An 18,311-nucleotide genomic window follows, 5' to 3' on the forward strand; every position below is an offset into this window, starting at 1 on the left:
TAGGAGGTGGTCTGGAAGAGGTTTTTAAGGTAGCTCCTCCTTCAGACCCCCTCCTGTTTGCCCATTGGTACCCTTTATGAAATTTGAAATTATAGGCTAATCACCCGGAGCTGAGTAGGATTTTTTTTGTTTTGTTAGGGTCTCCCCCCCCCCCACTTCACACTGTTGAGTAAATTTGATTGGCATTCAGGGAGAGGTGTGGCTTTCTTGCCAGTATGGCATTGAGTCTGGGTAGATAAGAAAGCTGGGTGCAAAGTCTAGGTTTATGGAGGCAGTATTGGGCTAGGGACACCCTTCAGGGACCAGCTGCTACATTGTACATGGAAGGCTTGGAGGAGTGTCCCTTGAGGCCTGGAGTACACACACAGGTGAATGCTGCACAGTCTGCATGCACTTGTGGGGACCATACACAAGGTTTTTCTGATGAAGAGGGAGTCTTTTATTCACTGACCTTAGCTGGGGAGCCACAGTGCAAGGCTGCAGCTCATGTCCAGATTGGTTGAGGATTTTGACAAAGTCCTCACCTGTCTGTTAAATCTGAATTTGTTTGATTGGGTTGACTTGTTTGCTTGGAATGCATACCCTCCATTCTGTTAACATTTTAAGAAATACATCCTTTAACCTATTCTATGCCTCAAGTCTCCTTTCTGGATGTGTAGGTTGTGAGCTTGGCATAAATTATATGTCAAAATCTCTTTAATCTTTAATTTGTACAGCATGCTGTCCAACATTTCTCTGTCGAAAATAGGGACACCCCAAGGAAAATAGGGACATTCTGGGATCAAATCAAAAACTGGGACAGCTTCTGTAAATCAGGGACTGTGCCTGGAAAATAGGGGCACTTGGACATCATATGGCACAGGACTTTATTATAATGAGCCAAAGCACCATGCCTAGGATAGGGCACTAATTTCCCTACTCTATAAAATCCCACCTGCCAGAATTATTTTAGCTTCCCTCGAAACATCTTCAGATCTTTTGACTGAACAAGATCTTCTGCATTTGTCTCAAATTTCACTTTGTATGCAATTTGGTGGAAAGCCCAACTGACAGCAGCTCTCCAGGGCCTCTCAGACAGTCTTGCTATCCTTGATCATTTCGTCGGAAATGCTTACAACGGAACTTGCAGCTTTGTGTATGCAAAGCATGGCCCCTGCCACTGATCGGCAACCCCCCCTCCCCTGTGTTTTTAACGACATTTTGGGAATGCATGTTGCGCTAGCAATTTTGGAATGACTTTTAAACACATCTTATTTGACACACGAGTTGTTGAGTGAAGATAAGTATGGAACCCCCCATGGTCATTTTAAATAGTTGCTCTCCGAGCACAGCTACCCTATACCAGACAGGTTTGCATTTTCTCTGATGTAGCATGTAGAGCTCTTAGCTGTATTTCTAAAACATTTATAGCAGTATCTAAATGTATACAGTACCCCAGGGGTCCAGCTTGCAATTTCAGATATGTATACACATAGGCTGATCTATTGTCCTCCTCTCTCTCCGAAGCACCGCCATTAATAAATATACCATTAGGTATAATGTGATCATTAGCACAGCATGAGGAGTTGGATACGGACCTCTGGCTGTGAGTTATTTAAAGGTTACAAAGGCCTGAGGAGTAAGGGTAAAATAATAACAACACACACCCCAACCGGCAACATGCTAAATCAGAGTTTTTGGATTTAAACTGTTTCAGCTGTACAGTAACCTACAGGGCTTAAATTATTTCTAGTTTGAATTGTTCGTGGTCTGCAGCCAATTCATTGCAGAGTCTTGGGTCTGGAAGAAGACTATAAGGTCACTCATTTTGCCTTTCTGTGATTAATTGCTTTATCTACAAATATCCCTGATGGGTTATTCTTCAAATCCAGAATTGAGGGGAGCAGGGGTGCTGAATGCAACCATAGGGCAAGGATGATGATGATGAGGAGGAGGAGGAGGACGACGATTTACAGGGATATCTTAAGGAAGTGAGTCATGCCACCCATTAATTGGAAATAGGAAACGTTACTATTTTCAGGGGGTTATTAGTCAGTTCTGATGAGAAACAAAAGTTGCCATTAAGAAGTATAGGCCAGCAGGCAGGATTTGGGAAAAGGTCTTGGGAAATATAGATTCAAGACGCTGCTCAGCAAGCTGGGTATCTATGTGTATACCTCAGTGTTAGTTGCCAACCTGTGAAATGGTTGTGATAACTGTCAAAAGAGTATAAAGGGGTATATAATTCATAGGAATTACAACTAACACTTGATAACCCAAATTCTATCACACCAGTAAAGTTAACAAAAATGTATAAAGTGTGTAACAAATGTTGGAAATGTAAAGAAAAAGAGGGAACATTTTATATATGTGGTGGGAGTGTAAAAAGGTGAAATGCTTCTGGGAAATGATATATAATGAATTGAAAAAAAATGTTGAAATATACATTTGTAAAGAAACCAGAGGCATTTCTGTTAGGTATGGTAGGAAATGAAATAAATAAAAAAGAATGTAAGCTTTTCTTATATGCGGTAACAGCTGCAAGGATACTACTGGCCCAAAAATGGAAACAAGAAGAATTACCAACGATGGAAGAATGGAGAATGAAACTAATGGACTATGCAAAACTTGACAAATTAGCAGGAAAGATCCGAAACCGACAGGGCCATAAGTTCACTGAGGACTGGAGTAAATTTGTAGATTATTTGAAAAGTATATGCGATGAACAAACAACGTTTGTTGGTTTGCAGGAAGCTCTGTGAAAAATTAATATTGGAAATATCGTAAAAAAGGGAGTGGGGGGGAGGTTATTATTATAAGGCAATATAAAATCAGGAAATGCGTAAGAAATAATCAAAACGGAGGATTGTCAGAAGAGCTGAGGGAAGTCCAAAAAGAATGTATTTCTGAGAAAATGTGTGCTATGTTCCTATAATTTTGTTTTATAACATTAATAAAAATATTTATATAAAAAACACACTTGATAACCCAAATTCTCAGTTCTCGGATCTATATTTTTGAAAAAGTGGTCAGATGACATTTCTCTTAAATCAGGGTGAGCCAATGTGATGATCTCCAGTCAGATGTTGCAGTACTACAACTCCCATCATCCTTGACCATTGGCTGTGCTGTCTGGGTCTCATGGCACCTGGACAACATCTGGAGGATGCATTGCTGGGTACTCCAGCCTTTCAGATTTTTTTTTGTCAGTGCTCCCCCTGGTCGTGAGGTACAGTATGTTATTGGCTCTGTCTTAGAGAGCTGTTCTTTCTTATCAACGCAGTAAATCTCAGAGCAGTTTTGCATGACAATTCAGATCTCTCCACTTGGAAGTCCACTAAAAAACCCATGTTTATTGTTTTAAAAAATGTCAGAAATGAAGGAAAATATAGGACTTCAGTCATCACGCATAATTGCCTGTCAGCGCAACAAGAAAATACTTCATAATGGCAGCCAATCAATTTAGAATGTGCTAAGAGCAATGATTTGTGGTGATGAAGTGAATGCTATTAGCAGTTTGAATGTGTGAACACACCTCAATAAAAGTTGTAACACGAATTGCACATTTAAAGTGTGACATAAAGCAGCAGCCATAAGGGGTCCTCTGTTTGCCGTTTCCACAGTATATATGGTTTGTGACACTGAGAAGCGGTTGCTTAATGCAGTAAAATGTTTGACTTCGTTCTTCCCACCCAGCATATCCTTATATTGCTGCTACACATATTTCGATGTCTACAATGGCTTCATGCAATCCCAGATGGGAGAGCAATATGGATGTTTGCAAACTGAGATGAAAGATGGAATGCTACTAGTGATAAAGGATGCTGGGAGGCTACCAATGATAAAAATGCGTGTTGGACCAGATCATCTGCTTGTTACTCTGCATGTTCCCAGCAGTACTGATTGAGGGTCGGGGAGGGGGAGAGAAAATTAGGAAAATTAGGGATGTTCTGCCATCAGTCTACAGTGATCAGCATCTTCCTGTTGGGATCCACAGAATGCTGTGTGAGGTAGTAAGTCTGCAGGCTTGAGTTTGCTAGCTGATGCAATCAGCCTGCAATACCTTCTATGGAGGTGCTGGGTCAGAATGACTCAGCAGTAATGTGCTGACAGTTGATTGGCTGTCATCGGTTTAAAAGGGAAACCTGTCCAGCAGTAAAGGTGGTGGTGTAGAGGAGTGTGGTCGGAGAGAAAGAGTCTTCCTATTTGACTTAAGGTGCAGCCAGGTACTCTGTCTGACTGTATGAACTGCTTCTGTAGATATTTTTATATATAGTAAGGGTAAAGGTAAAGGGACCCCTGACCATTAGGTCCAGTCGTGGCCGACTCTGGGGTTGCGGCGCTCATCTCGCTTTATTGGTACAGCTTCCAGGTCATGTGGCCAGCATGACTAAGCCACTTCTGGCGAACCAGAGCAGCACACGGAAATGCCGTTTACCTTCCCACCAAAGTGGTACCTATTTATCTATTTGCACTTTGACGTGCTTTCGAACTGCTAGGTTGGCAGGAGCTGGGACCGAGCAACGGGAGCTCACCCCGTCATGGGGATTCAAACCGCCGACCTTCTGATCAGCAAGTCCTAAGCTCTGTGGTTTAATCCACAGCGCCACCCAGAGCTCACATTTGTCTATATAGCTCACAATAAATAATACCGCACTGAAGAACCTGGAACTCTGAGCTTTTCTGCTAAATCGGCGTGAAGAATTCGCGACACTTCCCACTGTAGCACCCACTTTTCCCCTGGGACCCTGAAGATTTTTTTACATGGGCAAATTCCTTTGCAGGATTTGACTCAACCACTGGAACCTCCTCTCTCTGTAAGAGCTGTTCGACAGTGGGACAGACTCCCTCAGGGGGCTGTGGACTCTCCTTCCTTGGAGGTTTTTAAGCAGAGGTTGGATGGCCATCTGTCATGGATGCTTTAGCTGAGATTCCTGCATTGCAGGAGCTTGGACTAGATGATCCTTAGGGTACCTTCCAACTCTACAGTTCTATGATTCTGTGATAATATCACCAGGTAGCAGGTGGTGGGATGGATCTCTGCCAGAGACTCTGTAGACCTGTAGTCCATCAGAGTAGACAACATTGGTCCAGTAGACAACTAAAGTGTCCAGTGATTTGACTTTGAAGAAGCTAAGTTCATATCTGCTTGCACAATGGGACATTTGCTATCAATAAACTGCTTAAAGCAGAAAAGGACCCAAATTTCAGAATGAATACTACAGAATTGAACTGGGTTGTGCAATATTGCGTAGACTAGCAGCAAGCCAGCGTATTCCTTTCTTCATCAGTGGTGTCCTGTCAAAATTCAAATGACTGACCTAGTTTCCTAATGTTTTCTACTGCTAAGCCTGATTTATTAAATATATATAGGACATGTTTTTAACTCAAATACTTGTCATTTTAGCTCTGTTGAAAAAGTAATGTTAAAACATTTATTTCTTTGCATGGTGCCACATCTAATTGCAACATACAGTTCAGAGAGTGCCAAAAATATATAGCTACTTTGTTCTGGTTTGAGATCTTAATAGTCATGGGGCATTCTGCCACATCATGTCATCTGGAATATTCTTTCCCCTTTCCCTGTACTTTTTACCTTTCAATAACTTTTCACTCACCACACAGCTTCTTTTCTCAGTTCAGCTAACTTGTGTAAGCGTTGAAGGGCTTTTTCTTGCTTCCTTTCATCTTTTCTTGATTTGGAAGCTACATTTCGGGCAAACTCCCTCTGTTTCAGCTCCTTGAGTCTCTATTAGGAACAAGTGAAAGCAGGGTCAGGGGAAAATGGGGAGGAGAGAAACATTTAATGCACAAAGAGAGAAAATATTGCAAAATAATTTAAGGAGCCATTATTTTCAGTTCTCACTAAACCCTCTGATTTATGCATTTATACAAACTGAGAGTAGCCCCCGAATTTAGCATATCTATGATGGCATTTCGTTCAATTGCTAGTCCTTCATGATTGCTTGTGTATTGTTTTGGTAGCAAAATGGTTTTGTTTAAGGAAATGACCTAATACTACTATCTCTAAATTTATTTATGGGGTATTGTTTAGTTCCAAAAGTTTGATGAGGAGGGAAGATACATTTTTGTGGTTCATCTCAAGCACCAAATGCCTTGGACTGGCCCTTCTTGTTACTCAGCTACAAGTCTTCCACAATGTCAATATTTTTAGGTGGAATTCAATCACATACCAGCAAATTCAGGTTGCACGGTTATAGCTGATTGGGAGAACTTTAACAACAGGCTTGGTTCCCAAAAAAGATTGTTCTGGAAAGCACAGGCAACTCCTGTTTTGATGCACCATTATCTAGTCTCACTGCAGACAATTTGGAATGAATGCTCACTTAAACAGTCAGTGTCATCTAATCTACCTCAAAACCAAGGTGAATGTTCAAGGAAGTGCTCAACAAGAAGTGCCCTAAGATATTTATCCAAAGCATTCAATATAAAGCAAGTAGGGAACTAGCTGCCTTGAAATAAAAAACAAAGAACTCTTGATATAAATCCTAAAATCACAGATTTCAAAATTATAGATGAGAAGGCAGCATTCTTCTGCAGGTCCATTGGGGTGGATTCCATTCTGGCAAGGAACAGGCAGACTTCCCTCAGACCAAGCTGAGACAGAGACCAAAGACACAAATTAAACTACCGCTTGAAACCTGAGATCTGCTGTTGGGAGTTAGAGGGGTGGATGGACAAAGGAGCCACCATCCGCCCTACTGAGAGCCTGAGGGCCCTTCTACTGCCTCTATCCACCTGGTCCAGGGTGGGGCCAGGTTTTATAAGGACTACTGCTGCTGCTCAGCAGAGAGGGCTTCTTCTTTTAAATTGCTTTTATATTGTTTTTTTATATCCTTAATTTTTTTTTTAGTGTTTTAACTGAGTTGTCCCAAATATTCAGTTGAGTTCTCTACTGTTCCACACCAGTTAGTGGTTGTTTTTTTAATTTAAAAAAGTTCTTATGAAAATTAATCAGAATTTTAGTGTAAATAGATACTTTCTGGGGGGTGTAATTTGGCCTAATATACATTATTTGCAAAGCAATTGTCTTCAATGTAATGTATTTTTGTGACGTTTTCACTAATGCATGTACAGTTTATCCCAGTATATGCATCTCTGTACACATTACTTGGAGAATTGCGTTGCAATAGATAGAGAAGTGTGCATTGTAAGTTGGTTTGCATAATGTTTCCGAAAGTGCAAATTTGGCAAGTTCACCCTTAAATGTGAACTGAATTGAATTAGTTCCCCATTCCTAATCTGAGGAATGGCTATGGAAACAGTTTAAGGTTTCCTCTATGATGGCACAGACATATAGAGAGGACCTTTGTATGTATGTGGGTTTTTTTGGGGGGTGTGCAGTAAAATTGGGGTCTTCTTTTGTTATACAGACAAGCTTATTAAGCTCATCAAAGTTCAGCCTTTCCAATCTGACCCTAATCCAAACAACAACCCAAAAAATCTAACCAATTACATTTTCAATCTTGAAAGGTAAATACATTCTACCATAGTGGTTAAAATGGACAGATGAGACAATCAAATGCTACACAACTTTATTAAGGACAATCTTCAAAACAAATATTTACACTATGGATAGCAATGGTGCCCCTGTCCTTGCCCCACTGTGTTGCCTCAGAATTACTTCCAACTGCTTTGGCACATCTGCACTCAAAAAAACTAGGCTTAGTATTTTAAGGTATATGTTGAAATAAACAAGGGTGTTTGCAAAAGGAGCTTGCAACTTTCATCCATCTGATCATTTGTATTATTCATTTATTTTAAATATTTCTAAACTGGTCTTATTCACAAGTGATCCCAGGGTGGGGTAAAAAAACCCTCCAAAACCCCCAAATTGAGAACAATTACAACAGCATCATTCTGCACAATAATATCAGAAAACATGAACAGGCAAGCAAATAAAAATGGCAGCCATTCACATAGTTGACTACATCTTAAAAGCTAGTCTAGGAGTTAATATCCATCAAAGGCCTTAGCAAAGGCCTGTTTTGATAGCTGAATTTAGGGGCTGGAAAACAAACCAATACAACAACTCGCTCTGAGTTCTACCTTTCACTCCTGACCATCCACTATAGTTCTAATTTGCCTAACATTGTCACTTCCTGTGCTCTGTGCTTCCACAAACTCACATCTACACAATTCTTCATAAGTCTGATTTAAGTCTATTATCTATAATGGCCCATAGATTTATAATGGCACATAGGAACCTGTGTTGTGCCAAGTTGTCACACCAGTGATCTGTCAAACGGAGTCTTGTCTGATGGACAGTGACTCTGCAGAGTGTCTCCCAGACCTAGTTGGAGATACCTGGAGCTTTCTGCATGCTGGTCTACAGCTCTTCCCTAGCAAGCACCTAGCAAGCACACCGCTGTTCAGGAGTCCTCCACTCCACTCCTCTCCATTTCCTTTCCTTTCCCTTAAACTGCAACCTTTGTGAAGCACATTTGCATGAACCTAATTTATTCACCCTTTAGTAGTTTGGTGTACTCCCTTTCTCATTCTGAGTGATACTAGCGCCATGCCATCTGTCTCTTCAGATGCTGTCATAAACCTTAAAAAGATGCCGAGAAAGAGCAGAGTGAAATATTACACTCGTGGGTTAATGGGTATTACTTGTCACTTCAGTAGCTCTGCGTGGCTTTTCAGGGAACTCTTGATGGGTACAAATAAATGATTTGGAAGTTAAAATAATCATGACCTCTGCTGTAAGTATTCCCCAGGTGGAGCTTGCGAAAAACATTCCCGTCTGTTGCAAGCTAGAAACAATGAAACTTAGGCATTTTGGACAAGACTTTGGAATATTTGATAGCCTGCACTATACTACAGAATGCTACGTTACTGAGGCTCCATTTCATAAGACCCAGCTCTTATTTTGTTTGAGGATTGATGGTAGCAGTTGCAACCCCCTCGGTTGGTATTAAAGATATTCTTCTCCTGTCTGTGCAGATTGGGACATCAGGAACATCCACACCACAGACTTAAACTGGTGAAACTATTTTTAAAAACCTGGCTCTCTGGCTAGGCAGTCATGCCCCCATGGCTGCACCGGGTGGGGGGAGCTTCCCATCAGCTGGCGAATATGTGGGTCCAGCTGCCGGGAAGGAGGTGGAGAGCGATGGTTCTCAAGCAATGCCCACCAGGGAAACAGTGAGTGTCCGTTCTGTGGACAAGGTCAAAACGCACACTACCGCCAGTGATGGCTAGCCCAACTCCAGGGTGGGTGGGTGGAAGATCTGATGACTGAGGTGACAAGTGGGAGTGGACCTGAATGAAGTCCCCAAGGGACTCAGTCAACTCTGTAGCTCCACTCCCTGAGTGTGCCAATCTCTGGATCCATCTGCTATTGATCAGTTCGCAGGCAAACCAAATTCAAAATTCGCCAGTTGGTGAAAGAGACTGCTGTGTCTTCCACTGGCTGTGGTACTCAGCTGTTGGGTCTCCAGGAGCGGTGGGGTGGTGCCATGAGCAACACAGTGTTACGGTTAAAGGTAAGCAGAATTCTTACAAATTTGCATATATATATACAAATATATATTCTGCTGCCAAACTACACTTACAAATCGGTGACTAGGTCTGCCTAAGACTACACCCACAGAAAACAGCCTGTTTAAGTTTGGGATTAAGTGCTTCTTTCACATTCTTACCTTCTTTTTTACTAGCTTGCAAATGGAAGAGCTGTTTAAGGACATGTAACAAAGCATAAAATGGCATTAAAATGTGGAAAGCCCATACATTAATAAAAAAAAGATACTGAGAAACACATTAGCTTCATTCCTGGAGACTAGACAGGGACTCACAATGCATTTTAGATTCCTTTATGACAGAGGAAGAAAAGTTCCTGCCTTAAGGGGCTTATGTATCTAGAATATGAAACAGGGGAAGCTGTGGAGGAAAGGGAGGAAAGCAAGGCAGGTGGTAAATGGGGGAAGATGGACTATTATTTCAGTTACATGTAGAATGAGAACATCAGGGCCCTGTTGGATCAAGTCAAATGCTTGCTGTCCAACATGCTGTTTTCGCAGTGGCCAACCTGATTCCCATGGGAAGCCAGAACAGGCATGCCTCTAGATGCCAGTTTCTGGGAATATCAAATGGGAAGAGTGTTATTGTGATCAAACCCTGCTTTCAGGCTTCCCATAAGCTTCTGGTTGGCCACTGTGAGAACAGAATGCTGGACTCAATGGGCCACTGGCCTACTCCAGCAGCGCTTTCCTTGTGTCCCCCAACTCTGATTGCCAGCAACTTTTAGTCAAATGACAGCCATGCCATTATGAAGAGCGATGCAGTATTGGAGACAGGGCAATGTGTGCTACATGGCCTGCCCTTCACCTCCTAAGATAGCATAAGATTGTCATACTACCAGTAAGATTCAACTATCAGTTTGGTCAGGTTTTTTTACATGGAGTAGGAAGAGACCATAGGTGCCAGTCAGGCCCCCTCAAAATTTAGATGGCATTTGGCTCCACCCCCTGACTCCTCATGATGTTGTGTGATATCAGGATATTGTGTTGGCCCCTCTCAATCATCTTGAGAAGTTGGCACCACTGGAGGGGGCAGTGCTAGCTAGGGGTGATGGGAGTTGTAGTTCAACAACATCTGGGGACCCACAGGTTGAGAAAGGCTGCTCTAGACAGTAAAATGTCTTGGGATGGCCTACTGCTTAGGTCTGGTTACAGACTTTAGTCACTTCTGTTCTACTGTAACTTAAATTTTTTTTTTTTTGGCCCAAACGGTGTATTCACCCTTGGGAACACTCCACATACCAGTGGTGGGTATAACCACCACACACTCTTGCATTCACACACGCTAACACAGATATAGGACATACAGGTCATCCTCCTCCTTAGCTGATCTGTGCAGATAGGAGGCAATTTGCATCCCTATCAGGGATAGGAAAGTAGGAAAGGGACAACTGTATTCTCAACAGGGCCTGGGCTGGGTGGAGAGATTTAACCATGTCCATCTACCCTGTTGCTAATTTCTTTGCTCCACAGCTGCCAAAATTAGTGGAGTCTTTGGGCCCCATGGCTGGAGGTTAGCCCCCTCTGCATTAGAGCATGGGAACTTGGGGGAGTAGGTAGAAAAGGTAGAATCTGAGAAGGTCTTTGAAGGAAGCATAAGGGGAAGGGCACTTGCTTTGCATGCAAAAAGTCCCAGGTTTGGTGTGTGGCATCTCCTGGGTAGTGTCTAAAACACCAGAAATCTGTTGCCAGTCACTGTAGACCAATGTAGTTCTCTCCAGATGTGGGTGGATTACATCTTTCATTATTCCTGACCATTGCACATGCTAGGTGGGACTGATGGGAATTGAAGGGCATTGTGGTAGCTACTCCTGGTATAAGAGGTACAAGAGCAAGCTGGACAGACAAATGATCTAGCTTAGTAGAAGGCAACTTCTTGTGTTTCCAGGGGGCATCAAGCAGATTTTGTAGGAGATAGTTCCAGGGCATGCTGTGTTGTGACCATGCACAATATTAAAAAAAACAATTGATCCTATATGCTAAAATGACCAGAGTTTTGTAGGCTTCTTGAATACATGAGTGCATTCCTCATGAAGAGGTCATAGACAGCACATTTGGTTTGGAGGCAGAAAGAAAAGTAAAATGAGTCTACTGAAACTATTCAAAGACTGCTTGCATGCCTCCCCCATCTGGCTTTTACCTTTTACCTTTCACCTTTTACTTTCTTCTTATAAATTTATCTCCCTGAGATTTATTTTAACGTAATAGCCCTTTAAGCAGCTATAGACTGCTGCCTTAAATAACATACACATCTGCACACACAATAGGGAAAGAATTTTCACCCCCTTTCAAAAATCCATTATTTTGACACTCTTTTATCACCAGATGGCACCCACCTGATTTTTGTGGCACCGCTGGGGCTGGAGGCAGCTTTTTTCAAACCCCAGTGGCACACCAGTGATGAAACAGTCAGGTCTAGACATAGCATAAACCCATTCCTTCTCAGGAACGGCCAAATTTAGAGATTGAGCTCATGACAGAATCTGGATGTCCTGAAGTTTTATTAACATTAATCTAGGATGACTCATTGCACCCCGTCCAAGTCTGGCAGCAAAGAAAACAAATATTGCCACCAATGGGGTGGGGAGTGAGGACCTCTGTCTCTATCCCTCTCCTCCATCACTATAAGCTAAAACAACAACAACCAAGCATAGCATTTGGGTAGCTTTAAACAGGAAGGAAGAAGTTATACACTGACAGGCAAAAAGACCTTATAGAGCTGCGGGAAGTCATTGGCTGACATTGGTCATAAGCAGGGGTAGGCAACCTAAGGCAGTGTTTCCCAACCTTTTTTGGGCAAAGGCACACTTGTTTGATGAAAAAAATCTCGCGGCACACCACCATTACAGCCCCGTGACGTCAGCGTGCAGCGTCACGCCGGGAGGGACGCACGAAAGTGAAAGTTTTCAATTTTTTCCCCTCCCCCTTGCCGGGGAACCTCCAAGCTTTGGGGGTGGGGGGGAGGAGGCAGCAAAGCGAGGGACTGAGGGACGGCGGCAGCTGAGGCGGCGGCGGCTGTTGTGGTGGTGGCGGCGATAGCGGACGGAGGAGGGGGCGGCGGCGGGGCCGAGGTGGCCGGCGGCGGCGGGGGAGGCGGCGGCGGGTGGAGCAGGAGGGCGGCCGAGGCCGGTGAGGGAGTAGGGTTGCCCGGGGCTTGAGGAGCCGTCGCCGGGAGTTGCTGCTGCTGTTGTTGCTGCTGCTGCCCGGACATGCCGGCCTCCTCCTCGTCCCCTGTCTCGCGCTCCTCCCTTTTGCATGCGCTGCCCTGCCGCCGCCCCATTGGCTGGGTCCTGTCAGCTGATCCTGTGTTATTTCCTGTGTGTGTGTGTGAGGGGAGAATGGAGAGAGAAACCTCGGCACCACCACCGCGGAGCCGCCCCCGGCTCGACGCGGATCCTCGCCGCCGCCGCCTCTCACCGCCCGACTCGCCCGCCTCCCTCCCACGGCACACCAGCCAACGTCTCATGGCACACTAGTGTGCCGCGGAACACCGGTTGGGAAACACTGACCTAAGGCCCGGTGGCCGGATGCGGCCCAATCACCTTCTCAATCTGGCCCATGGATGGTCCGGGAATCAGCATGTTTTTACATGAGTAGAATGTGTCCTTTTATTTAAAATGCATCTCTGGGTTATTGTGGGCCCGCCTGGTGTTTTTACATGAGTAGAATGTGTCCTTTTATTTAAAATGCATCTCTGGGTTATTTGTGGGGCCTGCCTGGTGTTTTTACATGAGTAGGATGTGTGCTTTTATTTAAAATGCATCTCTGGGTTATTTGTGGGGCATAGGAATTTGTTCATCCCCCCCCCAAAAAAAAATATAGTCTGGCCCACCACATGGTCTTAGGGACGGTGAACCGGCTCATGGCTGAAAAAGGTTGCTGACCCCTGGTCATAAGGCTTCTGGCAAGAATGAGCAGTAGCAGCTTATTCTAATGAGGGCAGCAATAACAATTAAGCTACTTTGGGCCAACCTGAACTGCCGCATTTTTCCATGTATAAGACGCCCCCATGTATAAGATGACCCCTATTTTTTTTTAACCCAAAATTAAGAAAATGAAACCCTAAAATAGAAGTGAAAATCTGGATGATTGGTGGCAGAAAGTTGTTGATCTTTTTTGGGGCGATCGCCCTCAAAGCTTCCAGCATGAGGTGCATGCAGTGCACCATGGTGCAGAAGCAAAGGCAGCGACTGGGGCACCACATGCTCCCCCTCAGTGGCAGCTGCTGCTGCGGGGAAGCAGGCTCCCAAGCATGATGCCAAGGAAGACTCTGTGGATCCCTAAGTGTGCCTATGTCGGTTGGCATTAGTCGCTGTGATGTTCGGGCTGAAGAAAGCTTATGAAGTTCCTGAACGATCGACCAGGAGGGAGGGAACATGCCAGTTGGGCATATGTCTCTGCCAGGGCCCTACTCAAGTGTAGGCTGAACTCGTGACAGTTCCATGTACAAGACGACCCCCAATTTTTTACTAATTTTTTAAAGCAAAAAACCTTGTCTTATACACGGAAAAATACAGTAGACGTGCAATCTGCCATGGTCAGGTTGGAAACTCACAAGTTGAGCATAGAGAGCCAAATAGATAAAAGATTTCTCTGTTACTGGTTTAGAGTTCAACAGATGGACAACACTAGGCTACCAAAAAAATGCCTGATTGAGCTCTCAAATGGATTACCCCTTAAAAACTGGGTACATCATGCTGCCCAACTGATGAGCAAATATGATCTCTCAGTGACTGAGATTAAAGAACTCCTCTTATATTCACAGAAAAATATTTTTAAACGAACCATAAGGGCAGTGGCAACTAAAAACGATCTAAACTCTATGTGCACATCTACATGCGCCCCATTGTATTTTAAACTTAGAGAGGTCAATGAACACATATCTTATTTTAATGAATTGACTTTTGCACAGCTTCAAAAAGCTTTTACAGAGCTACGACTAAATACAATAAGCTCTGCTTATAGTGATGGGAGACATAGAGGCATACCAAAAAACGAACGTGTTTGCATTAGGGGATGTTCTGAAGTAGAGGACCTTATGCATTATATCTTGCACTGTCCATTATATAATGATGCAAGAAAAAGATTTTTGGTACCTATAATGACAGGGTCCCCTGGCCAGAACCCCCTTGATATGATGTTATATCTCCTTGCAGACACAGATAAGTATGTGACCTGGCGGGTAGCCCTTTTTGCAACTGCTGCTAGGAAAATTAGAGCAAATTATATAGCCAAGGTAGCCATTAACTGTAAAGGAGATGAATTTATTTGATCCTATCTATCTACCTCAGGATATGCTCTATCTTTGTCACCAAACTCTGAGTATAAATTGCACACTGTATTAATTGATATTGTTTTTAACATTAGTGACCGTGTGATGATTTTAGCTTATGAATTTTATTGTTTAATGTTTTTATTTGTACACTGGGGTACTTTTATAGCTTTGTTTAGAGTACGTAATGTTTTAATAATATAAATGTTTTAAGTCTTTTTTTTACCAATTCAGTATATTTTCTTTTAATTGTCAAATAATTCTGTGTACATTGCGGCAGCCTTTGGCTATGTGCAATAAAACTGACTGAGACTGAGGATTGTGCTAGCAGAATCCACCCCTGACTTCCACCTTGACAAAGTGCCTGGACCATCCAAGTGCAAGTTATTGTATCAGTTAAACTCATGATGCTTCCATTTGCAGGCTCCTCAGTTTGCTCCGGCAAAGCCTATGTGAATACACCTACACAGGCTCAAGACTCTAGGCACACCATCATCCAAATGGATGCAGATTGGGGCTATGTGTCAGGAGCTCGTCCTATGCTCGAGTAGGACCCTGGCAGAGACACATGCCTGACTGGTATGTTCACTCCCTCCTGGTCGATCGTTCAGGAGCTTCAAAAGCTTTCTTCTGCCCGAACATCACAGCGACTGATGCCAACAGACATCGGCACACTTAGGGATCCGCAGAGTCTTCGCAGCTTGCATAGCAGACCTCAGCAACTCAGCATTTTGGCTAATCTACTTTATTTACATAGAAACACACACGGAGCACTGCAACATGGCTCCCTCTTTCTAGCAGCAGACAGCAAAGAGAAAAAGCAAAGGACAATAGTCCCACTTCACAGAACTCAGTAACACAAACATCCTGTCTCCATCATTTCCCACTTTGTGGAGTCAAAACATACACCGTCATGTGATAGACAAAAAACCCATGACTGCAATCATGGAGCAGGAATTCTACCACTATGGACAGTTGATGCAATCTCATGCCTCAGTCCAATCCACATGTTCACTTAGCATCTGGAGTGACAGCAAGAAGCATCAGCAAGAAGATCTAAAGAGAAATTTTTATGTGGTATCTGGATGAATCTGGATGTGGAATCTGGTCAGCTGGATGAAATAGAAACTTCACAAGTTTTGGTGACTGGAGCTGTAGGCAGTAAGTGGGACAGAAATAAGACAGGAGAAAAGGCTTGGTGCAATGGTGGCCAAGGGATATCACTCTCCTTCCTCCTTCCAGAGGCAAAGTGGATGGGGAAAAGGATGCAGAGTAAGGATGCTTCCGGATTGTTGCTATTTTGACTGGAATTCAGTCACATTCTGGCAGATTCAAGTTGTGGTATTCTTGTTAATTTGGAGGTCTTTGTGCAAGAAAACCTGCTTCCCCAAAACTCCCTGTGATAAAGAAAATGGCAGGAAAACACCCTGGAAATGGTGGGATAACACTAGTTTTGACACAATGTGCTCTATCCTCCCTGCAAACAAATTGGGATGAATGCTCAATAAACTGATAATTTGGAGGTGCCCTATGAGGTAGGATGAGCATAAAGGAAGAAAAGAGGCATGTGGAAATGGGGGTGTGAGAGGCCAGCTGTAATGAAAATTTTTAGACCATGCATACTTGCCCAAAGCAGTGATATAGACCAACTCTGTGCAGTCCAATTTTGATTTAGATAAGTTTACATCTTCTGCTAATTGATTTCTTTGTCTACTATTGCTATGCTAAAATTGCAATCAAATCTGGAATGGGATAATCCAACTAATGGGTTATTTTAAACCCACAGCTCACAATGAGTGATTTCTCTGCTATTCTTGCATTGCAGCAATGTATTCCTGTTGCAATTAGCAAGAAGCATGGGTTCGTATACTGCATATTAGTTTGGGCTGATTAACATAACTCAATTTTTTAAAGCTAATCAGTTCAAATTGCATATTGAAATCTTATTTAATGCCATGCTCAAATACTGTAATAATGGCTATGATACAAGAACCTCAATAGAACTGATGAGAGTACAACTGAATGCGGTACGAAATTAATTTAGCATATTCATTTTGCATTGGATACTAATTATACATATACTAACCTAGAAGAGAATCAAAAGCATTACTAAATAGGGATAGCTGGATTGGTCTGCTTCTGTTCTTTGTCAATTTCACATATGTTCATTCATAAGTGAATTATTCTCTCCTGTTTTTTGCACAAAATTGCAAGATTATTATTTTTTTATTTAAAAAATCCACAGAACAACACATATTTAATTGCATATTTAAATTTGTACTTTATCATGTGTATATTTCTGAATGCACTGTAAACTAAAACATGTTTCAATAGGTTTGGGCTTCCCTTTTAACCAATAACTATATCACAATTAGGATGGGGAAGAAATTCAAATAACATTTAAAGGCAAACTTTCTAATTTGCCCTTTCCAAAACAATATGCAAATCATACTGTGTTTACTATTAGTAAATGGTTTCAAGAATCATAGTGGTGCTAAAGAATAAAAAATAAGTGCAATGCAATCCTATATAATATGTTTACCCAGATGTAAATCACACCAAGTTCAGCAGGAACTTACATTATTGTGAGTCTGCATTGGATTACAGCCTTGACACAACATTTGACTCAATGAATAATTGAAAGTATTCCGAAACTATGACTATCAAAAGGACTCTACTATATTTTAAGCATTTTGCCATTCTCTTGTACTTATCCAGTTAGTGTGCGCACACATGGGGAAGCAGATCTCCACAAATCTGTCTGTTGTTGAATGGGGAACCCTGTGTAAACATGGCTATTGTGTTCTTTGGTTGTTCCCTTGTTCTTGCTGCCAGATGCATGAATGTAATTCTTCAAAAAACTGAAATGATTACCTCTATGTTGTGCTACATTCATCTGCCTTTGAGTAGACATTGAATCTGTTTGCTTGTCTCCACCTGCTTTTAATTAATGGGCTTATGTACAAGGGTTTCAAATGATTTAAGGTTGGCTTTCATATATCTTACCTCAACTATTCCTTACCTGATTATCACCTCTCATCATCAGCTATGCTGTTTGGGGTTGATGTGAGTTAGACTTCAACAACATATAGAGGACACCAGGTTGCCAAATCGCATCGCAACACCTGGGACTGAGCTCTGCTCTACACCCAACCCAATTCCTATTGAAAAGTCTAACCAAAGCTGAGTCCATTTTATGTGAACAAAATAGCTGAGGAGAGCATGCTGAATATTTCACCATGATAGCTGGAAAAAGAGCAATGTGTATAACTACAGTCTGGCCAAATTGCAGAGCTTTAGGATATTTCTGTTAGCTTCAGCAAAAAATCCCAAGAGCACCTCATAAATATTAGTGATGGGAGGGCCAAAGGAAACACCGTAAAACTGAAATTAGCATCCTAGCTTTCAGATTTATTTAAATTCATAATCAAAAGATCATAAAACTTGAGGCCATTTGTTTATCTGTAAAAATTGCTACACATGGCAATTGCCTTGGAGTTGGAGGGTAATTATTTTTA

The 18,311-nt window shown here is 42.5% G+C and overlaps 1 protein-coding gene across 2 annotated transcripts in view; it reads right to left on the minus strand.

Moving 5' to 3' along the window:
* Positions 1-18,311, minus strand: part of ZNF804A (zinc finger protein 804A) — a 273,397-nt gene that overhangs the window by 64,255 nt on the left and 190,831 nt on the right. For both annotated transcript variants that reach the window (XR_014009741.1, XM_081200230.1), the window contains exon 3: positions 5,598-5,728. Coding sequence is in view for 1 of the 2 variants with exons in the window: in XM_081200230.1 (XP_081056356.1) it covers positions 5,598-5,728 (131 nt within the window). In the remaining variant the exon portion in view is untranslated. The remainder of the gene's footprint in view (positions 1-5,597; positions 5,729-18,311) is intronic.

The sequence above is a fragment of the Podarcis bocagei genome (genome assembly GCF_964188305.1).
Source record: "Podarcis bocagei genome assembly, chromosome: 1".
Lineage (NCBI taxonomy): Eukaryota > Metazoa > Chordata > Lepidosauria > Squamata > Lacertidae > Podarcis > Podarcis bocagei.